The 27988-nt window shown below is 37.9% G+C and overlaps 1 protein-coding gene across 1 annotated transcript; it reads right to left on the reverse strand.

Annotated features, from left to right (window-relative positions):
- Positions 1 to 864: 864 nt before the first annotated feature.
- Positions 865 to 27697, reverse strand: LOC118823060 (NACHT, LRR and PYD domains-containing protein 3-like). The gene is made up of 15 exons (XM_036592439.1): positions 27507 to 27697; positions 23532 to 23607; positions 23071 to 23187; positions 22275 to 22391; positions 21526 to 21642; positions 20697 to 20748; positions 17371 to 17575; positions 15300 to 17064; positions 13265 to 13438; positions 11467 to 11640; positions 3990 to 4163; positions 3533 to 3706; positions 1999 to 2172; positions 1594 to 1767; positions 865 to 1042 (listed from the first exon to the last, which is right to left on the reverse strand). The coding sequence occupies exons 2-15, from the start codon at positions 23570 to 23572 to the stop codon at positions 865 to 867; spliced, it is 3636 nt and encodes a 1211-aa protein (XP_036448332.1). The 5' UTR covers positions 23573 to 23607; positions 27507 to 27697.
- Positions 27698 to 27988: the final 291 nt, after the last annotated feature.

Below are 27988 nucleotides of genomic sequence, written 5' to 3' on the forward strand. Positions count from 1 at the left end.
GTGTCTACATTCATGTGTGTACGTCTGTAGTCTTAATAACAATCTGTGAGACTCAAAGCAGGTAAGAAGGTAAGAATCTCTGTGAAACTCATAGCAGGTCAATGCTGTAAGAAAGTAGAACAAGAGATAATGATCAGACATACACTTATCACAGTTAATTTCATTATTTAGTAAAATGAAACTAAACTATTGAAGCTCTTAACATGTCTTTTATCACTGTCTCATATTCCCATTGCAATTATGACAGATATCTGACAGGCATTTCTCTAGATTCACCTTGAAGCTTAAAAATAATCATAAATGTTGTCATTTACTGAGTTTCAAAAACTGACGCTGCCCATGAGCAGAACAGTCAGCAATATAATAATTATACTAGGGTATAATTAATCACTACAAAGATGCACACCAATGTTTGCATAGAAGATCTGGGCTTTTACTGTCAATTTTCATTTCATTAAGCAGGTCTCTTATTAATGACATGGAGATAGAAAGATAATAGTGTTGGTATTACAACAGCAAAGACATGCAATAAATCTATGCTATTAGCATGATCCACATTTTTTTAACTATTTGCTAATGATAATATATAATATGCAAGATTACAGTTATCAAGAAAGTGTTGAGCTAATAGTCCCTTTCTTTCATATAAGACTATACAAATGTTTAGAAAATTAGCATGTTAATATGGAATATAAGACATTAAATATTGCAGTATTGCACCTCCTTATCTTTACATTCCTATTTGTCATGGAAGGTGACTTTTCAAAATGCACTAAAATGAATTTCATGACTGAGCAAGGTTTTCACTCAATATGAGCCTATCAGACACAGCTGTGTGCTCCAGTTCACATTCTGGTTCATAACTCACTTTAATTTCCGTAATTTACAGAGTGGATCCTCCAGTAGCTCAAAGAGCAGCTTCACTCCTGACTCTCCTGGTTTATTGTAGTCCAGATTTAACTCTTTCAGATAGGAAGGATTTGACTTCAGAGCTGATGCAAGAGCAACAAAGCCTTTCTCTGTAATACTGCAGCATTCCAGCCTGCAGCAAGAAAGAAACACTCCTTACAGATTACAGTCCATCAGTTATTTTTGTAGTTGATGAGCTGTTATTTATGAATGTAATCAAATGCTTACATTTGAATAGAATTCTAGAACACTTGTCTCACAATTGTGATTGGTCAATGATTAAGATGAGAAACATTCATAGGGTCAGTTTGACAATTATATCCTACCACTGATTACTTTTGTGTTAAATCTACTGCCAGAACTGCTGTGTTGAAAATTAAAGTTTTGGAAAATTTTTGTACATTTTTAAGAAAAAATAGAAAAAGAAAAAGAAAGACATAACACACTCTGGTTTCACCAGTTTCCAAACTATGAAAAAAAAACCCCAAAAAAACACAAGACGAGTGTTTTATGCACCAAAGATATGGTGTTGATATGGTTATACAAGATTTTTGCGTATCAAAATATGCATATTTTGGAGAGAAGAGCACATGTCTTCCAGATCACCCTAATGATGTATTTTGTGTGTGTGTGTGTGTGCATGTGTGTGTTTCTATGCATAAACAATTTAAGTTAATAACTCACTGTAGTTTCTCAAGTTTACAGTGTGGATCCTTTAATAAATCAGAGAGCAACTCCACTCCAGCCTCCCCAGGTTCACTGTAGTTTAGATTCAGCTCTATCAGGCATGAGGGGTTTAATTTCAGAGCTGAAGCCAGAGTAGTACAGCCTTCCTCTGTAATACTGCAGGCGGACAGCCTGTAGGGAACAGTGTTTGTCAACTTCAAAATATAGGAAGATAAGCTACCTTAAAAAACTCTCCATAAAGGCTCCCTTTCTGAAGTTACTTCACGGTGTGTATATGAATACAGCAATAGAAAAATGTGCTAGAATTACCACCACTCTCTGAATTCCTTCAACATTTCCTGGTAAGGTTTTTGGATTTGGTAGGATGGCCTACATAGATCCACAGTAATAAAGTGATCTCACCTCAGGGTCTCCAGTTTACAGTGTGAATTCTCCAGTCCAGTAGAAAGCAGCTTCACTCCTGAATTCTGCAGTTCATTGTCACTCAGGTCCAACTCTCTCAGACTTGAGTTCTCTGAGCTGAGAGCTGGGGCAAGAGCTGCACAGCCTTCCTCAGTGAAATTACAATCACACTGTCTGGATGAGAATTGATGCTATGTCAGAGCAGTGCTTTTCAAAACCCCTGCACACACACACACACACACACACACACACACACACACACACATCCACCGATCGGCTACTTCATTAAGGACATTAAGCACACCTAAAATTAATAATCAAAACAAAAATCAGCTAGCTTTTAAATCACACATACTTTCATCATACAAATACACCAACTAGACACTAACCACCTCCTTGTTTCTATGCTCATTGTCCATTTTATCAGCTCTGTTTACCATATAGGAGCACTTTGTAGTTCTACAATTACAGACTGTAGTTCATCTGCATACTTTGTTAGCCCCCCTTTCACCCTGTTCTTCAATTGTCAGGACCCCCACAGTACCACTACAGAGCAGGTATTATTTGGGTGGTGCACTGCAATGACATGTGGTGGTGGTGTGTTAGTATGTGTTGCACTGGTACAAGTGCATCAGACACAGCTGTGCTGCTGGAGTTTTTAAACACTTCAGTGCTGCTGCTGGACTGAAAATAGTCCACCAACCAATAGTGACCTACAAAGTGGACAAACAAGTAGATGCATCCAACAGAGTGGATAGTGAGACACAGAGAATGCATTTACATGCACTTAATAAGCCGATAAAATCAGAAAATCAGATTTTGTCAGTGATCCAATCAACACTTTTACATGCTCTTGAGTAATCAGATAATGGGAAACTCTGGGTCTACATGAATCAGGCAGTAATCAGATTTCTGCTTTGCAACCTGCCAATAAACTCACATAAACATAATGTAAAACTCAAACTTCATGCCGTGTTTTTTTTTAAAACATCATGCTATTTTATCTCAAAATATGAATATACATTATTTAGAAGATGAAGAATATTTAAATGCTTCATTTTGCATTTGGTTTCAGCGCCTCTCCAAAAGTGTTTTGCTGCCATCTCGCGGCTTTTATCTGGTACCACAGTCTGTTCCACACATGCTCAGAACAAAGAAATCCAATAGAAATCCAAGACGCGTACTGAGCTAAACTCCAGCTCTCCTTATCTAAATTCTCAAGGAGATTTCTAGATTGAAGTATGGTGTTTACATGACCATTTGAATAATCAGATAACTGCAGAAATCTGATTATGATTGGATTATTGAGTGCATTTAAACATACTCAGTGTTTAAAAACTCCAGCAGCAGTGCTGTGTCTGATCTACTTTCACTAGGGAAACACACACACTTACATGTAACTACCATGTTAGTGTTACTGATGTGCGGAGAATTATTCATCACCCAAATAATACCTGCTCTCATCTGTGCATGTGTGTGTGTATATGAGTGAGAGAGTTAAACCGCATGCATAAAGAGAAAGTGATGTTCATACCTCAGTATCTCCAGTTTACAGTCTGGATTCTCCAGTGCTGCAGACAGTATCTTCACTCCTGGATCCTGCAGATCATTATTACTGAGGTCCAGTTCACTCAGACTTGAATAGTTTGAGGTGAGGATCGAGACTAGCACTGCACAACTTTTATGCGTGAGATTACACCAGCACAACCTGGGCAAGAAATGTTAATATATCACTGTCATTTCATACATAGAAACAGTACAAAAACATAAATTAGTTATAGGTTACACATTATGAAGACTGGAAAAAAAGATCTAAATAAAAGCCATCTCTCTCACTCAAGCATTCACACACCCACACACACCCACAAACAGATTTAACAATGCGTGAAAGTCCCCTGTGACTATTTGAGCAAGTAATGTGTGTCCGTGTGTGTGCGTGTTTGTGTGTTTGTCTGAAATGTATATCCACAGCCAGAAACTGATGAACTCACCTCAGTTTCTTTAGTTTACAGTGAGGATTCTCCAGTCCAGCAGAGAACTTCTTCACACCTAAATCCCGAAGTTTGTTATTACTCAAGTCCAGCTCTCTAAGATTTGAAGAGCTTGAGTTAAGTGCAGATGCCAGAACTGCACAACTTTCCTCAATGAGATTACAATCACACAGCCTGGGGAAAAATCATATATCTCAAACATGGTATATACATACACATACACAAGAAATGGCAGTTAAGGGGTACTGTAGAAATCAAAGCAAGATCTGCAATACCAAGAAAATTCCCAGAACGAAAGTCAACATCTGAAGTATCTAAAACAATATCTAATTAGGGCAGAGACCTTTTGGAAACAGGTGCTGTAAACTGATGAAGTAAAAATAGAACACAATCACTAAAGATACATTAGAAGAAAAAATAACAACATATTGGAATGCATGGATCGTGTAGTATGTAGAGTTACATTAACACATCAAAGAGTGCAGCACCTTTAAAATGTAAATACTTACACAGCTTTAAAGGATGCCTTGACCACTGGAAGCAACCTTTTAAGACATTCCTCTGATGACTCATATTTCCTCAGGTCAAATTCATTCAACTCAATTCATTCAAGTTCAGCAGCACAAACACCAGAGCTGACCACTGGGCAGGAGAAAGTTTGGCTCCACTGAGACAACTGTCACTTTTCCTGTTTAGGTATTTTTGGACTTCTTGCACTAGAGAATGGTCATTCAGTTCATTCAGACAGTGGAAAAAATTTATTGATTTCTCTGGAGAGAGATTATTCCTGATCTTCTCTTTGATGTACTCAATTGTTTCATCATTGCTGTGTGAGCTACTTCCAGTCTTTGGCAATAGGCCTTGTAAGAGAGTCTGATTGGACTCCAGTGAGAGACCCAGAAGGAAGCGAAGGAAAAGGTCCAGATGTCCATTCTCACTGTGTAAGGCCTTGTCCATTGCACATTTTAGAAAATCAGTCATTGTTTGAGTTTGATGTGCATGTTGTTCCAGCACATTTTTTGTCTCAGAGATAAAAGAGAGGAAAGCAAATAAAGCAGCCAGAAACTCCTGAATGCTCAGGTGTACAAAGCTGTACACCTTTCCCAGGTACAGCCCAAACTCCTCTCTGAAGATCTGAGTGCAGACTCCTGAGTACACTGACACTTCTCTGACATCAATGCCACACTCTCTCATGTCTTCCTCATAGAAGATCAGGTTGCCTTTTTCCAGCTGTTGGAAAGCCAGTTTTCCCAGTGTCCAGATAATCTTGCTAGTCTGGTCAGGATCAAGGTCAGTTTTTCCATGGTACTTTTGGTAGTTTTGTTTGATCTGGAAGATCAGGAAGTGTGTGAACATTTGAGTCAGAGTCTTGGGCATCTCTTCACTCTGTGCTTTACCAAATATTCTCTCTAGAACAGTGGCTGCAATCCAACAGAAGACCGGTATGTGGCACATGATGTAGAGGCTTCTTGATGACTTCATGTGTGTGATGATTTTGTTGACCAGATTCTGGTCACTGATTCTCTTTCTGAAGTATTTCTCTTTTTGAGAGTCACTGAACCCTTGTACCTCTGTTACCTGGTCAACCCACTCAGTAGGGATCTGACCACATGCTGCTGGTCGAGAGGTGATCCAGAGAAGAGCAGAGGGAAGGAGATTCCCCTTGATGAGGTTGGTCAGCAGCACATCCACTGAGGCTGACTGTTTTATGTCAGATAGACGCTCATTATTATGGAAATTTAGAGGAAGTCGACATTCATCCAGACCATCAAAGATGAACAAGATTTTGTATCGATAATAGTCTCTTAATTTAATTCTGTTATGTCACTGAAAAATTGATGGAGAAGGTCTTCAAGACTAATTCTTTCATTCTTCATCAAGTTCAGCTCTCTAAAAGGAAGTGGAAATATGAAGAGGATGTCCTGATTTGCTTTTCCTTCAGCCCAGTCCAGAATGAACTTCTGCACAGAGACTGTTTTTCCAATTCCAGCAACTCCTTTAGTCAGTACAGTTCTGATTGATTTCTCTCTAAACATGTCATTGCAGTTGATGGATGTCTCCTGTGTTGCTGGTCTCCTACATGCTGTCTCAATCTGTCTCACCTCATGTTCATTATTGACATCTCCATCCCCACTCTCTGTGATGTAAAGCTCTGTGTAGATATCATGCAGGAGTGTTGAGTTTCCATGATTTGGGATTCCTTCATGAATTTTCTGGAATTTTTCCCTCAGTGTGGATTTGAGCTTTCTATGACAAGCAGGAGCAAGTTCTGATGGAAAAAAAAGACATAATTGATAAAAAATAAATAAACAAATCTTTTTTTCAATTATTCGTTTATGGTTTAAAAGATGGCATCAATGCACAAAGCATCACAACTTTATAGGCTATTTTGTATATAACATGGTGTTAAGAATAACAAAGAACAAATAAAAAGCACTTTAGTGTTTTCGGTTTTTAATTAAAATCTATGAAATGGTCAGAGATGTAACAGGTGTGTAGGCTGTATTCAAATTCAATTCATGAAGATGGATAAACAGAGGGAAAAATCATAATGTTGGTGTGTGGCCATCAGGTTTTTAAACTACAATCCACCACAAATGTAGGCTGGGGCTGGTGACACTCTCTCTCTCAGCCATTCTATACACAGGATTTCATAGCATATTCATGCATGCTGATTACCAAATGCATGGAAGTGTATAGCGTTTCTGGCCATAAATCCATTTAGAGTAAGGCTGTGACATAACAACATAAGGAAAAAGTGAAGGGGTTTAAGTACTTTCTGAATGCATGTCACCACAGGAGTACAACTAAACATGCATTAGCTACTAGAAAAAATGTTTGACTGACATAATGTTTGTCTCAGGTCAGCAAAAAATATACTGAGGTGAATTTGATATATAAATGTATATCAATATGAACTGTTCTGACAGAATCCAGTGCGTTTCCCTCTCACACAAGATCATGGCTCTTTAACTGTACTTCTCATCTATCAAATCTTTGATGAACTCCAGTTAAAAATAACATGGTTTATGGTCTTTCAAAATCAAATGTTTGCCTGTGAAAATGTAAACGTGGAGCTACACTCAGCTGTACTGAAAATACATTACTATGCAAAAGTCTTGGCCAAGTGAGAAAATAATATGTAAATATATTTATCTGGACGGTAAGTATTTATTCGGTAAAAAAAAAAACACCAAAACACTAACATTTAAAATACGCATAAACAAAGAAACAGTACATTTAAACAGTACATTATGACCTGTGTGTGAGTGCGTTAGCTTAACCATGTCTAAAGCTCTTCCTGAGGCAGTCCAGGATTTACAGTTACCATCCAATACCTAGTTTATTTTATTAATACTGTATTAAATTAATACAGTTGTGGTTCTTATGCAATTAAATAATTACATGTGATACCTGGAGGGCTGCAAGAAGTCAGGAACCAAACCTGCGTTCTTCTAATTGAATCCTTTAAATCAGCATACTAAATACTCTAGCAAAAAACAAAACTATTATTTTTTAACGTATTTATCATTATTTGTATTATATAGTATTCTATAGGCAAAAACACACTTACTGCCGAGGTAAACAGTTTTAAGAAATTTTACATAGCTGCCTAAGAATTTTGCACGTCATGCTGCCATGGTGATTCCATCTGGTGCAATGCAGCACCTGTTGATATGAAATGGCCAATATAATGACAAACTGAATTGTCCTCATTTTTTTCAAACAAAAGGATTGACAGAGAAAATTAACACTGTCAACGTTTTAAAGCATAGCTATAACAACCCAGTCCATACAGTCCATATATGGAAACAAAGCTGCCGCCTGTTTTGAATCGACTGTGTTCATGATGTCATGGAAAACAACTCTTTTATATATTATATATATATATATATATATACATATGTATATTCATTTATTTGGCCTGCAGCAGTTTAGTCCCACCCATTCACACTCAAGTTATAAGGAATGTTTCAGCCTGGACTGTTCTTTGAATGAAGTGTAATACAGGACAGCCAATTACAACAGAGACCCTTAATATATATCAGTCTTAAAGGTGGAAGAAGAAAAACAGCCTGTTTAATTCTAAGGAATATAGAGAGTTTGGAAAATGATAAGTTTTTGCATTACCATAATAATATGACATATTGGTGTCATCACAAAAAAAATCTTCATCAAAATGGTTCAGCTGTAATGGTTATTAGCATTACACTGCATTAGCATTTAACCCTTTAGAATCCATTTTTATATTTAATAAAATGACTTACTGATCTGTAGTGTGTTAGCGAGGTCTGTCTGGTTCATGCTTCTCAGAATGTGCAGGGTGATCTTCAGCACCCCCTCTCTGACACTGCATCGATCTATCTTGTCCTCCATCTCTCTCCCCAGACTCAACAGCTTCACAAAACTCTTCAGCTCATCCTTCACCAGAGAGATGATTTTATGCTCCAGTTCCTGGTTAAGAATGAGCATGAATAGAAACAAAGTGTGTGGTCACAGTGATGAGAACACACAGTGCACAGTCGTCTGCAGTAATCATAGTTGGTACACCCATGGCTAATTACACTGCATGTGTGCACTCTTAAAAACATACTAAACTCTCACTACAGTGGTAGCGCTCTTGTCACTGGGGTGGTACCCTCAAAGGTGCGACTTCAGTACCTTTAGTTAGGGAACAGAATTTTACCATATTCCATTGACATATATTTTATGTTATATTGACTCCACACACTCTGTCTTGCCTGCAGGTCTTTTATTTTAGTTTTCTGTAAAACATTAGGTTATGAAAAGGTGCAAATATGTACCTTTCTCCTGAGACAGTGTAGCAAACTATTTTATAAACAACATTTTTTCTGCGAATGTTAATGCAGTTAGTTATATTAATTAACTTAAAATTTATATTTCAAAACAGTTATTTAGCTACACTCTAAAAAGTGATTTTGTTAGAGGAGCCCTTTGTTGTTGAATGTTAGAACACTTGATGAGAGATCTTGGACCACTCCACCATGCTGCACATTTCCAGTTCCTTCATATTCTTGGACCTTCCTTTGAGGATGGCCCTCTTCAATTTACAGTGCAGGTTTTCAATTTGGTTCACATCTGGAGATTGAAAGGTCACTGCAAAACCTATTTTGTGTTCCCACAACCATTTCTGTGTGGATCTGTGTTTGGCCCTTGTTCAACAAATTTGTGTATGGTCCTATCTGTTCATATGATGAACACGTGCAAATTTCACTGACAGTTTTGTTATTAAGTTTCATCTTTGGCATACCTGTATGATCAAACGTGTCTGGTAGGAGTATGTGTAAAATTGTATTTATCAGTTTAACAATGTGAAAAAATGCTTTATTTACAGTTAACTAACCAAAAAATATTATCACTAATATCTATAATACCAATAATGAGAATACAAATAGAAAATAATAATAAGAGTAGTAATTTGTGCACATAGCAAGTGGATATACTTATTTTACATGCACACATGCTGTTTCCATATGCTTGCATTTCTTTTTATATTATGGACATGGACTCAGTACAGACAAATCTCAAGTCCTTATCTTCAAGTCCTAACAAGTCAGTATGCATTCTTAAGCTATTTAAGACCATTTCAACCCTGAACTATATTACGAAAAGGTAACAGTAATATAGCATGTTAGTAGTGTATGGCTGTATATATTTTTTGCTTTGTTTTTACCCTTCCCTATAAAAAATATAAATACATGGTACAAGGTAACCATGGCAGACATGGTATACACATAGAATAGTGCAGCTACACTTAAGAATTTTCAAATTACTATTGAAAAAAACTTCATGATTGAAGATAAAATATTTATCATTTTTGGGAGCACTGGGAGCATAGAATTAAAATAAAATCTAGCTCAGCACTAAAACTAGCTCAGGGAACTGAAAACCCCTAGTTGTAACTAAATCTAAATGACAACAAGAATCAAAACAACCATTCTGAACAAGGTTTCCAAAAAAGACAGCAACATGATGGTGAATGTATGAAACTGAAGTTGGCTTCTTCTGAGAATGTCAAATTCGAATATAAAGCTGATGAATAAACTGTGAACTTCAGCCTTGTGGTGAATGTTGTGCTTGTTTTAACTGCAGACACCATTAGAATCAGTCAAAAAGAGAGCATGTAGAGTAGGGGTGGGAATCTTTAGGCACCTCACGATTTGATTCGTTTATGATTCAGAAGGCTGCGATGCGATTATAAAATGATTATCGATGCATCTTGATTCATCTTTTTTTTTCTATACAGGATTTCTATTTTCTCACTGTCTGAGGACTCGGTAGTTTTAAAGCGAAGTATTTGTAATTATCCATAATGCATTTACTGCAAAACTTTTCTGATGGAAAGGGGAGGAAAGCGGCTATAACTAAAGCTTAAAGCAGAGCAAAGTAAATCTGTGCTCTTGTTTATATTTTTAGCCTACTACAACATTGACACATACTGAGATATACTGGACATTAAATGTTGAGGCTCTCAAGGTGGTTTGACTTTGTTGAAAGGACAAAATGGCTCTTCTTAACATTTGGGTTGTGACTCCTGACCGAACCTGGCTTTAATACAGAGGGAGCTGGTCGGATTTCTCACTCAGCCAGCTGTGTTTTTGTTATGTGCCACCACAGACTGTCCGGGCGCTGTCCTTCCCCACTTCCAAGTTCCAAGTCCCCATTTCATGAGGTTCAAATCAAAGTCGAGTTGCAAGTTTTTTTTTTATTTTGTTGAGTCAAGTCATCAAATGTGTGACTTGAGTCTGATTCGCGTCAAAGTCATATGACTCGAGTCCACCCTCTGGTGCTTTATGTAAATATATAAATGAGGTACTAGTAGGTTGGCACTTGATTTCATAAAGTGAAGCTCATTAATCAAGTTCACTCAAAATGTAGTGTAATTCATTAAAGGCCAAATCTACCCTCTTTTTATGCAATTTAGATCAATAAGGGGTAATATCTTGCTGAAATGTCAACCCATAGCCAAGTTTTAGCCTTCTGGCAGGAACTTAGTACAATTCATTATGTCATGGATTTTCACAAAAGCAAATGGACCACTATCAGCCCCAAATCCCCCAATATTTTTCAACAAACATGACAGTGTGCCACTCAAAAAAATAAAATCTCTCTGTTGTTGGTTTCAGTTTTCTATTGATGACATTACTTGAATGCATGTAAGTCAGTGAAACTACCTGAATTGTTAGATTTAATTCATAAAGTGTTTGCTTAGTAAATCTTTCACATTGGTTTCTGGCAACATCTGTTTGATTAGTGTTTTACTTGTTTTACTCTCTCTCTTCAAGTTGTGTTTCCCTCTGGCCTACATCTTTCTTATACTCTATAGTGAACTGCCTAGTCTCAGTTTTGTTGGTTCTAAGTGCAAGTTGCCATATAACCTCAGTATAATCTTTTGCAATTTCATGACAGTTTAGTGGCACGGTTTGCATCCACAGTAGAAAAGTGATGATCTCACCTCAGTTTCTCCAGTTTACATTGCAGATTCTCTAGTCCAGCAGACAATAGATTCACTCCTGAATCCTGCAGTTTATTGTTACTTAGATCTAGTTGTCTCAGATTTGAAGAATTTGAGCTGACTACTGAGGCCAGAGCTGCACAGCTTTTCTCTGTGAGATTACAGGCACACAACCTGTAAAGAAATGATTATATTAGATTACAGCCATTTCAAATACACACATTAAAAACAGTGGTGTAAGATTTAAAGATTTATTGGCATGGACTACATTTTTTACCACTTGTGTGATATGAGGCATGGCTGTATGTTTGGTTCATTTAAATATGGTGGTATTGATTCATAACATGACACACTCCTGCAAACAATAACTCCTGAAACACTCTGGCAGTAATTTTCCCAGTAAAAAAACAAAATGGATTAAATGATATTTTCTACAGTGTTTCCAAACAAATTTGGTCACATATGCACACATAGAAGAAAAAAAAGGCTTGAACAGGATTTCAGAGTGCCACAAGATTTTGCCAAAAGAAATGCAAATTTAGGTTTTACAGAGTAAGACATTATTAACAGATTCCAAATATGTGAATAGTAATTTGGCATGTTCAAATTGTTGTTTTTTGTTCATTCATATTTTATAAAATAATACAGTATTATAAAATAACAGTTTACCTATGTGAAAATTACATTTTTCTAGTAAAAACATTTTACAAAAAATTGTACAAAACAATTCAGTTTACACATGTGAAAACAACATTGTTACCAAAACTCTGATAGGTGGAGTGAAGGCGGGGAAAAGGTCTTTGTGCTCAATGAACATGCAATTTCTGACATTTCAGACATTCTTTGTCTGTGGGCTCCTCAAATTAACCATTGAAGCAATTTCACAAAACTTCATTAAGGTCCCTGAGCATGGTTATCACTTAAATAAAAGAACATAAGCATACAAGATGTCACGCATCTTTCCAGCCTTGATTCTCACAAGGACTCCATCTCGCAGAACCCCTTGGCAGATCATGTGATTGAACTTCCTAATTCAACCAAACATCACTCTAGTTCTCCTGCGTATTGAGTCCTTTCACCTGTGTTCCATGTCATATGACTTGTTTAGTTTAGTTTAAAAGCCTGGGCTTTAGCTTAGCCAGATTGTGAGGTCTTGCTTCTCCTGTAGAGCTACTGAGCATTTCTCCTCTGTTTTTGTGATTGCCTTTGTCATGTTTTGGACTGTTTTTCTGGATTTCTGGTTTTTCCCTTTTTTCTTTGCCCCCTGGTTATGGTTGCCTTTTTGTACCTTTTTGCTGTTTTGGATCTAACCCACGCCTGTTTACTGACCAGGATTCTTGTCAAACCCTTTGATATTAAAGACTTATATTTTGTTTTTTGCCACAAATGTCTGGCCCTCTCTGTCTCGTTACACAAGAAAACAAAAAAAGCCAAGTATGCTACATGAATTGGAAAAAGTACTGAATACCAATGAGAAATGAAATCTTGCATTCTAAAATATCATTTTTACAAGCGAGTTGACTTTATTCACATGTAAATTTTGATGGGCTCTTGCCAATCTTGTAAAAACACTGCAGAGTTTACTGCAAAGAATATGGCCCATAGTGTACTATACAGGCCAAAAGGAAAACTGAGTTACTTACATCTAATCCAATCTTGAAGAGAAATAGTCTCTTACCTTTGCATTCAATATACTGTGTGAGGAAGAGATTTTAGGTTTTGAAGGTGTTCTAGATTAACATTCCCTTTTAGTATGGGTGTGTGGGGCGTTTGATCTAGAGTGAGAAAATGATCTCACCTCAGTGTCTCCAGTTTACAGTGTGAATTTTGCAGTGCAGCAGAGAGCAGCTTTACTCCTGAATCCTGCAGTTTATTGCCCCTCAAGTCCAGTTCTCTAAGACCTGAGGAGTTTGATCTAAGAGCTACAGCCAGAACTGCACAGCTCTCCTCTGTGAGATTACACCTTTGCAGACTGGGAGAAAAATGATGATTACAAAAGAACATTACTTCAAACAAAGCTACACATACATCAAACTCACATAACATGCTAAAAAGGTTAGCAGGCAAATGGAAGTGTGTTACACACAAACCAACTCAAATCAAAAAAAGTCTTGCATACACATGTAATGCACTTCATGTGGAAAAACAAACTCAAAAGTAGCTGTATACTTCAATCAAAAAAATAACTAAATGGAAAATGCCGTACTTTGTACAGACTAACTACTGTGTCTTTCTTTGTCAAAAAAGTCCTTTTGCTTTGAAACAGCTTATTCACTTGAAGTATATAGTCAGCTTTAGACCTAAAAGAACTAAACACATCCTGGCAGTGTTTGTATGTAAAAGACTTGTGAGAAAAGTATGTGAAAAGTGAGTGTGCCTGTGAGGTAGTTATGAGAACTAGACCAGATAGATATTAGCAAGATTTTCCTACGAAAAGGCACAGCCAAGACAACATCAGAGCACAATTGGCCATGCTGCTTATGAGAGGAACGAATGGCTTAGGTCCTTTCTTCAATTAACCTACAGCCTAACACTCAAATACCACCCATTGTTTTACAAATCCAATGATAGCTGCCACTCTGACAGCTTGGTGGAAACTACACAATCACAACCCCTCAATAACACCAACTAAATGTACACTCATATTCATATGGCATAACCCTGACTTTCTTTCAAAAATTCAAAATGTTTACAAATAGGTAGAAAAGGCTATAACACCTTTCAAGCAGATTTTATGTCATTCTCACATCCAACTTGCTTACCCAATTTCAGACTTTGTTAATATCTCCTCTACAATTACACCCGTCCAAAAAGTTAGCATGCAAATCAGACTCAACTATATACATACCATGTAGAAAATGGAAAGAAGATCTCTCAGTTACTCTCTCTGCTGATTTCTGGTCACAGATTCTAAAAAACTAAAACTTAAAAAAAAAAATAAAAATACCACCCTAGACCTCATACAAGATAAATTATTTACAGAGTACACTATACTGGACAAAAATAATTTAAAGTGGTATTCAAAGACTCCAACATCCTTCACACTGCACACTACACACCACTAATAACTGCACACATACTATGATACTCCACACCCATTAAACACTTTTGGCAACAGATTATTGATCAATTAACCACAATACTGAACCAGCCCACCATCTCCATCAGTCTGTCCATTATGAGATATATCAACAGTAAGATTAACAAAGGAAACAGCAGAATACTTCTTATAGCACTAATATTCAGCACAAAAAAATATTCTGATGAACTGGAAATCAAGCTTAATCAATCTAATAACAGCACTCACTGGAAAAACTCATTGATTATATATCAATGGAGTATATTTCAGCCTCCATCAAAAACAAATCCACTGAATTCAACATAATTAACTTCCTATAACTCCCCAAATCTTATGAATTCAACTCGACTAATTTTAGAAACAATAAACCCCCTAATACTAATTACTAAACACCTAGCTACCCAATACTAAATAATAATTCTCCTAGATTATTCATACATACACAACCATGCAACATAACTGTAAGCCTTTCCACAAATGTCCCTGTGCTTACACACACACACAAACATCAAACAATGGTGTTATAAATAGTTATCATTATACATTTTCTATTACCTTATGTATGACTGTTCATTATGTACACACTTGCTTTATTTATATTATGTTTTCCCTTGTTCATTTATTTTTCTTTCTCTATGTCCTCCTTAAAACCTCCCTGAATCGTCTAATATGTATTGTTCATAACAAAGCACTACAGGTTCTCCAAAGTGCGGAGTCGTGGCAAACAAAAAAAAAATTAGATCATAATACTCACTTAGCACTTCTGGATGTCTTGACCACTGGAAACAGCTTCCGAAGACATTCCTCTGATGGGTCGTATTTTCTTAGGTTAAACTCATCCAGCTCTGCTTCTGAGTTCATCAATACAAACACCAGAGCTGACCACTGAGTGGGAGAGAGCTTAGCTTCACAAAGACGACCATTACGTCCTCTATTTACATATCTTTGAACTTCCTGCACTAGAGAAAGATCATTGAGTTCATTCAGGCAGTGGAACAAATTAATAGATTTCTCTGGGGAAGGATTCTCCTTAATTTTCTTCTTGATAAAATCTACTGTTCCATTTTTGTAAGAGCTGCTCTCTGTCTGCGGCAGTAGGCCTCGTAATTGCTTCTGGTTGGACTTCAGTGAAAGACCTAGAAGGAAGCGGAGGAAAAGGTCCAGGTGTCCATTTTCACTCTGTAAAGCTCTGTCCACTGCATAGTTGAGAAAATCAGTCATAGTTGATTCGTGGGATAAACGTGAGGTTCCAGTTTGTTGGTCTAGCACATTTCTGTTCTCAGAGATAAAGGAGACAAACGCAAACAAAGCAGCAAGGAACTCATGAACACTCAGGTGAACAAAGCTGAACACCTTCCCCAGGTGCAGCCCCAACTCCTCTCTGAAGATTTGGGTATATAGTCCTGAGTACACAGACACTTCACTAACTCCACATTCTTTCAGGTCTTCCTCATAGAAGATCAGGTTGCCTTTTTCCAGCTGTTGGAAAGCAAGCTTACCTAGGGTGAAAACAATATTCCTGGTTTGATCAGGATCAGCATCACTTTTTCCATGGTACTTCTGGTTTCCGTGTTTGATCTGAAAGATCAGGAAGTGTGTGAACATTTGAGTCAGAGTCTTGGGGATCTCTCCACTCTTTGCATCATCAAATACTCTCACTAGAACAGTGGCTGAAATCCAGCAGAAGACTGGAATGTGGCACATGATGTAGAGGCTTCTTGATGACTTCATATGTGCGATGATTTTCTTGGCGAGCCTTTGATTATCTATTCTCTTCCTGAAGTACTCCACCTTCTGAGGGTCACTGAATCCTCGTACCTCTGTAACCTGGTTAACACATTCAGGAGGGATCTGACCACATGCTGCTGGTCGAGAGGTGATCCAGAGAAGAGCGGAGGGAAGCAGATTCCCCTTGATGAGGTTTGTTAGCAGCACATCCACTGAGGTTGACTGTTTTATGTCAAACAAGCTCTCATTGTTCTGGAAATCGAGAGGAAGTCGACATTCATCCAGACCATCAAATATGAACATGATTTTGTAGCGATAATAATCCCTTACTGTTAATTCTTTTGTGTCTGTGAAGAAGCGATAAAGAAGATCGACCAGACTGAATCTTTCCTTTTTCATTAAATTCAGTTCCCTGAAAGGAAGTGGAAATATGAAGAGGATATCCTGATTTGCTTTTCTTTCAGCCCAGTCCAGCAAGAACTTCTGCACAGAGACTGTTTTTCCAATTCCAGCAACTCCTTTAGTCAGCACAGTTCTGACGGCTGTGTCTTTGAAGAGGTCATTACAGTTGATGGGTCTCTCCTGAGTTGCCAGCCTTCTGGATGCTGTCTCAATCTGTCTCACCTCATGTTCATTATTGACCTCTCCACTCCCACCTTCTGTGATGTAGAGCTCTGTGTAGATCTCATTCAGAAGTGTTGACCCTCCATAATATGAGATTCCTTCATTAATTTTCTGGAATTTTTCTTTAAATGTAGATTTGAGCTTTTGATGACAAGCAGGAGCCAGTTCTGAAAAACAAAAGTTGAAGCAGTTATAGCAAACATGTTGATGTTTGACATCCTTACCACAAACACAATGACACAACACCCTTCTATCGATACCGTCTTGCTCTGTCCTCATGAAGAAATTCCTTTAATTGTCTGTATTCAACTTTCTAGAATTTCTATGTTCAGTTTGATTAAAATAACTTTACCAAGGAAAAGAAATGCATGTAATGTGCTCTGCATAAAGAAAAACTGCATTAGAACAGAGATTATGAGCAAATGTACAGACTTTCCAGAATTGCTCAATAATCCAGGTGACAGAGTTCTTACTGATCTGTAGTGTGTTAGCAAGATCCGTCTGGTTCATCTTCCTCAAGACGTGTAGTGTGATCTTCAGTGCACTCTCTCTGATACTGTTCTGATTTTCCTCATCCTCTTTCTCTGTCTCAATGAATGTTGGGAATTCTGGACTCAGTAACTTCTTGAACCTCTTCAGCTCAGTTTTCACCAGAGAGATGATTTTATGCTCCATTTCCTGATTGGAAATACATAGTAAAGGAAAATCACTGAAATATCATAATGTCATGTATTAGTGGTTCCCAAACCAGGTCCATGAGAGACTTTAAGCTGTTTTAGGACCCACCTAAAAGCAAGAAATTATTGTGATTTATACATATCTATCTAAATCCACTTTCTGTAAACATATTAACACCTTAACAAATTACAACTTAACTCAATCATTTTTCATTAATTTTCATGTCATTACTAGACAATATGCATTAGGATGGGTACAAATAAAGGGGTTTAACTGAAGTCAGTGGTGTGTGTGGTGGATATTTTTCCAGTTAGGCAAGCAGAATACATCACCTCAGCCTGTGAAAATGTTAACTGAAGGAATACTAAACACAAAAGTTGTCTTACTAAAATATATAAAAATGCAAACAAGCAATATGAAAGGACATCTGACAGCAGTGTTGAGCTGGTAATACCTGCTTTTACCTGCTAACAGGTCAACTAAAATGAAATGTGGCCTGTGAAGTTTATTTTAATTCAATCCACTAGTGTTATTTTTTGGTAAGGTCTCAGATCTTATTGGATTCATTAGGCCTTAATCCAAGTCACGTATAGACAATTCCAGAATGCACTTACACTCAAAAGCCATGGGCTACTCAAAACAGCTGACTGGGGACCTGAAACTAAATATAATATACTCAGGAAAAGCAGGAGAAGACTATAAAACAATGTAGACAATAAACAGCAATAAACCTGGCTCTAATTTTCACTTCTTAGACATCTTTAGGAAATGTAAATTATATCCCAACATCACTGCCAAGGACCTACAGGAAGATCCGGATCACAGGGTTCGCATGGGCATAGTGACACACTGAATCTACATAGAAGCGTCATCAGAAGATAAACTTAACTGTGATCTCAGCACAATTTTTCAAAAAATTTCAAAAATTTCTAAACTTCAGCTTTGGCGATTCTGGTGTTTGTCAAATAACCCCCATTTCAATGTTACAATGTTAAATGTCCCATTTACTATCCAACCCCATTTCCAAAAACGTTGGGACACTGTGAAAAATGTAAATAAACACAAAATTAGTGCACATGGCATGGCTGACGTGCACATTTGTGAGGGCACCATTAATGCTTAACGATATATACATGTTTTGACAACATATACTGCCATCCAGACGATGTCTTTTTCAGGGAAGGCCTTGATTATTTCAGCAACACAATGCCAAACCACATTCTGCATGTATTACAACAGCATTGCTCCATATTAAAAGAGTCCAGGTGCTGAACTGGCCTGCCTGCAGTCCAGACCTGTCACTACTGAAAACATTTGGAGCTTTATGAAATGAAAAATATGACAAAGGAGATGCCGAACTGTTGAGAAGCTGAAATCCTATATCAAACAAGAATGGAAAACATGTCACTTTCAAAACTACAGCAGTGTCTCCTCAGTTCTCAAATGCTTGCAGAGTGTTGTTAAAAGAAGAGGTGATGAAACACAGTAAACATGTCCCCATCCCAACTTTTTTGGAATGTGTTGTTGGCATTAAATTCGAAATGGGCATATATTTTTCAAAAAACAATGAAATTTCTCAGTTTCAACATTCGATATCTTGTCTTTGTGCTATTTTCAATGAAATATAGAGTATTCATAAACATTTTGCAGAGCATCCCAACTTTTTTGGAAATGGGGTTATAGTTTAAAAACAATATTTTGGTTCACGTTTTAATTTGTGGGTCCCCTTTAGCACAGACTCAAAAAAACTGGAAATCTATAATAAGTTTGTCAGTGTTTGGTTTAGTTTGATTGTATTTGTTTACTTTTTGTAGTTAGGCATTCTTTGTCAATTCAGCATGTTGGGTTCATTCTGTTCTCTTTCGAGTATTGTTTCTCTGCCTTGTCTTGGGATTTCAAGTTTGATTCGTCTTTGTTTTGGTTCCCTTGGTTTCATCTTTATAGTGATGGCAAAACTAAGCTTCCTGAAGCAGTGAAGCTTTCCTTTAAACTGTAAGGGGTCATTATATGGTTTACAGTTGGTATTTGTAGCAAATCATCAAACAATGTATAATCTTATTCTTATGCAACTTTGCTATTCTTTCACATATTGTTTCATAGTCAAGGTAAAAGTTTCACATATGAAATTCATATAAAATACAGTGCAGTCCACATCCTCTTCTTGTTGTTTCAGCATCGTTACATTTTTATGAAGTTAAAAAGACCCCTATATGATCCTGGTTATTATTGGCCTGAATCACATTCATTTAGCTGTTTTACATTTACTTAATCATTTTTTTTTTCTGTTATGCCCTGTGAAATCAGAGGATCAACTGCCTCTGAGGCCCTGCTCCACCAGACACTCTTTTTATGGCCAGAGTGCATTGTTGAGGTGAAAATTAGGATGGATGTTTTGGATCAGTGAAAATTGAGCTGAGAGAGGCTGCTTCTTTCCCCTGGCTTGGGACGCAATGGAGTACAAGCATTATTCATTTAAACATTAGAAGCCTTCATCAGCATGGATAACTGGATAATCTAAAAAAACTGATTTTACAAGCTGATCTAGATATTGTAGTACTGGATCCAAGTGATATCCAAATATGCATCAGCAACTACTCTTAAATCTTTAAGATTCATTACTGGTGACTCCTACAATAACTATCACTGTATACTGTAAGAAATGCTTGGCTAGTCATTTCTGGCTGTGCATGGGAAATACACTGGCTCTTTTTTATCTATAAAGCACTTACTGTCCATATGCCATTGTATATCACAAAATTGCTCCGTGTAAATAGTGCATTTTATCAGACTCATTCTAGTGACTGGGTTACCCTACAAGTGCCTAGAGCTTTCACTGAACTGGGAAAATCTGCTTTTAGCTACAGTGCACCAGCGAACTGGAATTCATTGCAGGAAACGTTAAACCTTCGCTTGCTTCTGTCACAGGAGCAATTTTAAAATGTTCAGAAAAGAAAAAGTGGTATCTCTGCTCCTGATATTTACTGCTTCGTTTTGAAGTCATTAACTCTGACTGGATCTCTGGTTTATACTACAGGCTGATTGGTGATTAATGTGAGATTATCAGGAGAAATTATATGTCAATTTTACACACACATACATACATACATGTACAAATACACACCTGAAATATGGATTCCCAGTGTTTCATGATCTTTGCTCTCTCTTTTTGGGTGCTAAGGAAAAAAATAAACAAACTTAAAATCTATAGCATATCTGCTCAACAAGCACCATTAAACAGACAGAAATGCTGTAAAATTGCCATGATAAAATATATTGCTATATAAAGTGACATTTTGAAGTTGGTTTTCTACACTCCTACTCTTGGACACCAATAGCACCACTAACACCAACTTAGTGTCTTAAGAACCCAAATCACTCTTTTGTCTTTTTTTGTAAATCAGTGCTGTTTTTACACCACCAAACTCTCAAACGGTCATTGGTCTTTGTAATATGACGCTTATTCCCTGCAGCCCTACTGTAATATCCTTCTCTGTGTAGCTGTGGATGAACTGCTCTTGCTGACAGTCTGACCACGTCCTGCGTCTTAGTCACCTAGTTAGGTAGAGTTGCTCTTCTGTTTTTTTTTCTTTACATATCACACACTCACTGAGTAAATGTTTTTACCATGATTTTCCAACCCTGTTTACTGATGTCTTTCCCTCAGATCTAAATTAATGTCACTTCAGTCACTGTCCACATTCAAAAACAGGTCAGCTGAGAAGTCTTTGTGTTTTAAAGTCACTTAGACCTTTTGCCTTCCTCCTGCCATATTTATCCAAATCAACTGTGCAAGCTCAGCATTTTATACATGCTACAGAGCATGGTAGAATGTTAACTAATTACTTTTTTCATGCAGCACACCTGTCTGGAAGCATGTATTGAGATTTTTCCCTTGGCACCCAACTGTACCCAGCTCAGCTCTCGAATACTACCCATGAGACTGTACTCACCACGGTTCAGGTGAAGACTCTCCCTGTTTGAAGGTTATGCCTCGCTCCATTGACTCATCACTCTTTATGGACACACAGCTGGGATCAGGAGAGTCTGGTCTCTTTCCTTGAACCAGACTGAAACACATTCAACCATTTGTTAAGAGGTGCAACTTTTTGCATTGCCTATCATTACACAATTGTGTTGCTGTTCTAAACACACCTCGGACGAGTTGACATATATTAGCATAGTGGGACACATGGACTGTCTTGGTTAAGTTAGTAAAAGTTCAAAGGTAAAATGACAGTAGCCACTACTGACAACAAAATGTCTTGACTGACTTCTCTGACTACTGTGATACTCCGTTCTCTATTCACTTCTCTAAGATTCACATCCAGGTGCAAGAGAGCAGGCAAACCATGTCTTTATGGAGTTCACGTTGTGCAAAGGAGCAGAGTCATGGTGGAACAGGAAAGGGTCATCCCCAAACTGCTGCTACAAAGTTGGAACCATTTTATTGCCTAAAATGTACTGGCATGCTGTAGCATTAACATCACCCTTCATAGGAACTAAGGGGCCCAAACCCTGAAAAACACCCCTAGACCATTCCTTCAGAAAACTTTACTGTTGGCACTATGGATTCTGGTAGGTAGTGCTCTTCTGACATCTGCCAAACCCAGATTCATCCATCAGATTGCCAGAGAGTGGACAGTTAGGTGATTTGATGTGGAACTGAGAGTGAAAATACTATCCTTGAGACAGTACTCACCTCAGCTTAGGTAAGAACTCTCCCTCTTTGAAGGTTATACCTCTTTCCATTGACTCATCACTCTTCATGGACACACAGCTGGGCTCAGCTGAGTCTGGTCTCTTACTTTGAATGAGACTGAAACACATTCAACCATCTGTTAAGAGCTACAGTTTTTGCACCTTCTCTATGTTTCTCTAATCACTCCTTGGAGCAGTTAACATTTATTATCCTTTAATACAGCCTAGCAGTGCTTGACAGCTAGTAGCTGGGTTAGGTAGTCAGGACAAAACAGTGTAAAATGGCAGTAGGCACTACTGGCACTCAGATATCTTGACTATGTTAACTAACCAATAGATACTACATTGTCTGTGCACTTCTCCAAGATTCACATCCAGATGCAGGAGAGCTTCATATGCAGTATGTGGCCAAAAGTATGGGGACACCTGACCATCACACATATATGAACGTGTTGGACATCCCATTGCAAAACTATGGGCATTAAAATAGAGTTCCCCCCCCCCCCACACTTTGCAGTTTTAACAGCCTCCACTGTTCTACAAAGTGTGTCTTTCAGAAATTGTGCCCATTCAGTCAAAAGAGCACTTGTGAGGTCAGACACTGATGTTAGACAAGCAGGCTTGGCTCACAATCGACATTCCAGTTCATCCAAAAGTTGTGCAGTGGGGTTGAAGAACTAAAGGGCCAAAAGTCTGAAAAACAGCTCCAGACCATTATCCCTTCTCTACTAAACTGTGCTGTAGGGACTATGCATTCTGGTTGATAGTGAAAACATTATCCACAAGACTGTCCTCACCTCAGTTCAGATGAACATTGTTCCTTCTTGAAGGTTATGCCTCGCTCCATTGATTCATTACTCTTCATGGACACACAGCTGGGCTCAGGTGAGTCTGGTCTCTTACAATGAACCAGACTGAAACACATTTAACTATCTGTTAAGAGTCATAGTTTTTTTTGCAATTTACACTATTACACAATAATTTTGTCTTTATGTTTCTCTAAACACTTCTTGGAGCAATTGACATTTATTAGCATAGCAGTGCAGGACACATGGACTGTCTTAAGTAAGTTGTTAGTACAAAGTAGCTAAAAGGTAAAATGACAGTAGCAACTATTGGCAACAAAATATATTGACTGAGTTCTCTGACTGTGGTGATATTCTGTTCTCTACTCATTTTTTTCACATCCAGGTGCACAAGAGCCTCACATACAATAGGTTTGGTCTGTTTAAGAACATTTATTCATGCAGAATCTCACCTCTTAGGTTTCTTGGTGTCCTGTTCCCCAGAGAGACTCATTTTGGAGGTTCTTCCTAAAAGTTACCACTATAACCCTGCCAACACACGCATACACAGATTATCAATACAGTCCACATTACAACAATTAAAACAAACTGACAGCATATCACATCAGATGTACATAAGAGTGCAGAATGTGTCTTAATGTGACTGCAATGTGCGAGGACAACATGCCTGAATTTAGGCCTAATGTTGGTTTTACTAAGACTGCAGCTTATCACACAAACTGTGTGCAGGCCTACTCACTAACTGTGCACTCGTGAGGTGCAGGATTTAAACGACACTGTGTAATAATTGACCCATCAACAAGCTTGAGACAAAATAGGAAGTGGAAGTTAATTCATTAAGAGATAGACATGGTAATAAATAAAGTTTGTTCCCACCAATACATTCTACAGGGGCATGATTCTACTCCAGGAACAAAAATTGTGAAACACAGACTGCAAGTGCATACTGTGGCCGCAACATTGCCTGTCTTCTCACACACCTTCATCTTAGGACTGTTTGAGATTGAGGTGTGACTGGTTGATTCCTCTGTCACTTCTTAGTCATGTTGGATGTTAATTGAATGCTTAAGGCCTTCACTTCAGCTCTTCAGTCCTATAGGAGAGTTAATTCCTGATTAGCCTTATTTTTTGCAAGAATTTAACCCTTTTGTTTCCATTCAAAACTGAACAATGAAACAAGAGTAGTACAGTAATATTTGCAAAGTTCAGATACAAGCATGATTTTATTAAATAAGTTCCTAAAAATCACGAGGCCTTCTCTGAATCCTGTCTGTGTTCTCTGCATCACAGAAATTATAGGGCCCTATAAATATTTCTGGATGTATACAGCAGTGTGTACAACTGTCCTAACAGTTATTCATCTGGCAAGGGCTCTGAGAAGCATGCAGTCCAGGTGGGATTCTGTAAAATTCATACTTTTGTTGAAGGTGAATAATGTTGTGTACATCAGGAAATCTATTGTAACTAGCATACAACAGTAAGTTATGGACATATGCAGTCTTTGATCTATTTAGCTCTTCAACTTTTCTACACTCTATATTCTTTACATGAATTTTATTCTGCCCTCAGTAGGCTGACAGCTTGGCAGACAGCTCACAAGCTAACAGGCTTCTGCACTAATAAGAGACAGGCTTTACCTTTACATTTTTACTGAAATAGTCACTAACTTTCAAAGTAAAATGATACTTGGTTTCTAATGTGTAGGTTTAAGCACCTCTATGTCTAAACAAAATTTAAAAAGTCAGGAAAAGCAAAGAATATCCCAAGCTTTATTTTCCATCAGTACAGCGGTTTTAGTGTCAGCCCAAGCTTGTGGAAAGGTTGCAGATTATGAGTTTATCGTATCACTGCATCTAACGTTAATGCTTTTACAGGAACTTTACTGCATAACTGTCTAACACAAAACAAACACATTTACAGAGAGAATGTGAGAGGGCATCATGGAGAAAAAAGAGACTACGGTAAGGAACAAAAGGCCAGCCCAATATATCATCTTCTCAGTGTACTATTCTGTATGAACCTGTATGGCTTTCACCCATTTGCTGAAGGTGGGTTTTCTGGTACATAATCATGATTTATTGAGCTTACTTCTGTTGCTGCTTAGCCTAGATTATACTATTAATATAAAACTTTTATTTCAAATGACTTTATTAAATCTAAACCTCTGTATCTTCATCATCACTGTGGGCAAACTTTGGAAAGCTAAAAACTGAATAGTTTTTTGACATATACACACAATTTCTTGACATTCTGTTTGTAATTGATTGATTTAGCTTTTAAAGAAGGGGGATCATCACTATGGATCAAAATGCCTGTACATCTTTCTAATAATGTTTCTCTTGAAACCATCTATCACAACTATAACTCACTCTCCTTCATTTTCTTTAGAGCTCTTAGCTCTCAACATATATTCAATATATATTCAATATATATTCATATATCTCACTGCTGTCAGAACAAAACCTTGTATCTCTATTTTTGCCAACTTTCAGTTTTTGATAGTTTGAAATTTTGAAAATGGCTGTTGCCCTTTACATTGTTTGTAAATGTCATGATGAATCGACCCACAGAAATGGCACAAAATTACTTGGAAAAAAGTCTGGTTACATTGACTTACATTGAACGTGAAGCATGTTTTCACCTTTTCCTGTAAAGTTACCATTTTGTTTAGAGTTAAGAGATTTTGTTTATATATATATATATATATATATATATATATATATATATATATATATATATAAATATAAAATACACACACACACACACACACAAACATATATGAGTGTGTTTATGGGAATTTTTGACGATTCTTCCAGAAGCGCATTTGTGAGGTCAGACACTGATGTTGGACGAGAAGGTGTGGCTCGCACATTCCACTCTAATTCATCCCAAAGATGTTCTATCAGGTTGAGGTCAGGACTCTGTGCAGGCCAGTCAAGTTCTTCCACACCAAACTCGCTCGTCCATGTCTTTATGGACCTTGCTTTGTGTACTGGCATGTAGTAATGTTGGAACAGGAAGGGGCCAAACTCCCCAAACTGTTCCCACAAAGTTGGGAACGTGAAATTGTCCAAAATCTCTTGGTCTGCTGAAGCATTAAGAGTTCCTTTCACTGGAACTAAGGGGCTGAGCCCAACTCCTGAAAAACAACCCCACACCATAATCCCCCCTCCACCAAACTTTACACTTGGCACAATGCAGTCAAACAAGTATTGTTCTCCTGGCAACCGCCAAACCCAGACTCGTTCATCGGATTGCGAGACAGAGAAGCGTGATTGGTCACTCCAGAGAACACGTGTCCACTGCTCTAGAGTCCAGTGGCGGCGCTTTACACCACTGCATTCGACGCTTTGCATTGCACTTGGTGATGTAAGGCTTGGATGCAGCTGCTCAGCCATGGAAACCCATTCCATGAAGCTCTCTACGCTGTTCTTGAGCTAATCTGAAGGCCACATGAAGTTTGGAGGTCTGTAGCGATTGACTCTGCAGAAAATTGGCAACCCCTGCGCACTACACGCCTCAGCATCCGCTCTGTCATTTTTCGTTGCCTACCACTTCATGGAGTTGCTGTCATTCCCAATCGCTTCCTCTTTGTTATAATACCACTGACAGTTGACTGTGGAATATTTAGTTGTGAGGAAATTTCACTACTGGACTTGTTGCACAGGTGGCATTATATCACGGTACCACACTGGAATTCACTGAGCTCCTGAGAGCGACCCATTCTTTCACAAATGTTTGTAGAAGCAGTCTGCATGCCTAGGTGCTTGGTTTTATACACCTGTGGCCATGGAAGTGATTGGAACACCTGAATTCAATGATTTGGATGGGCGAGTGAATACTTTTGGCAATATAATGTGTGTGTGTGAGTGTGTGTATATATATATATATATATATACACACACACACACACACACACACACTAATTACAGAGAGAAGTTTTTTAAGTTTCTGATACAAGCCTCATCCACCCAGCCTGCTGGAGTCTGGTCTTTCAAACACTGTATTCAAACACACAACGAAATAGACAAAATATTTATATAATAGGTCGTTACGATGTAGTATTTTAAGCAATAAGACTTTAAAGCAGTGCAGATCAACGCTACTGAAACGTGTCAGATTTGCATGGTGTAAACTGTGTAAACTTTAGCCCTATAAACGCATTTCTTTCGGAAATGACACGCTTTTACTTTAATCAGGAGCAGGTGTGTATTTTTGTCCACACTCACGAATATCCTGACACTGCGAGAACATTTCCAACATTCAGACACGGTGAGAACCAGTACAGGAACTGCTCAAACTGAAAGCTACGACAGAGCTGCTGCTGCTGTCCGCCTGACGGACCGACTGCACTCACTGTATCTGCTGTAGTTCTGTAGATTCAGCGGTCAGAATTCACGCTTTACAGCACAGACTCTGATACTCACTGCGGATTCCTCCAGACATGGTTTATGATCCGGTCTCTTGGAAAAAAAAAGAAAAACAGACACTGAGAGAACTCGTTTCATTTTGCTACTTCCTGGACTGTCCTGACCTCGTTCTGACGTAGTGATGTGTCGTTCCTGAACGAGTCGGCTCGTTCAAAAACAAATGAGTGGATCTTATGACGCTCTATCTGAAAATTACGGGACCCCCTCCTGGATTTACTGGAACATTCCAGCTCTGCCCCTCGGTATCCCCACCGTGCTGCTGATGTTAGTTTTGGCGGTTTTCTTGTAATTCTGCCTCTCTGTGATCACTGCCTCTCCAAACTCAGCCAGTGAAACTGTATCAACAGCTGACATTCTTTACAAAATAACAAACATTACGCAATTTTGTCAGCTAGTCAAATAAAACGTGGAGTATGGTTTTGTGGAAGGTTAAATTCTAGCTAATATCGCTCCTGAATGCTCCTGAATGAAGAGTTATT

This window comes from Colossoma macropomum, unplaced genomic scaffold, assembly GCF_904425465.1.
Source record: "Colossoma macropomum unplaced genomic scaffold, Colossoma_macropomum, whole genome shotgun sequence".
NCBI lineage: Eukaryota > Metazoa > Chordata > Actinopteri > Characiformes > Serrasalmidae > Colossoma > Colossoma macropomum.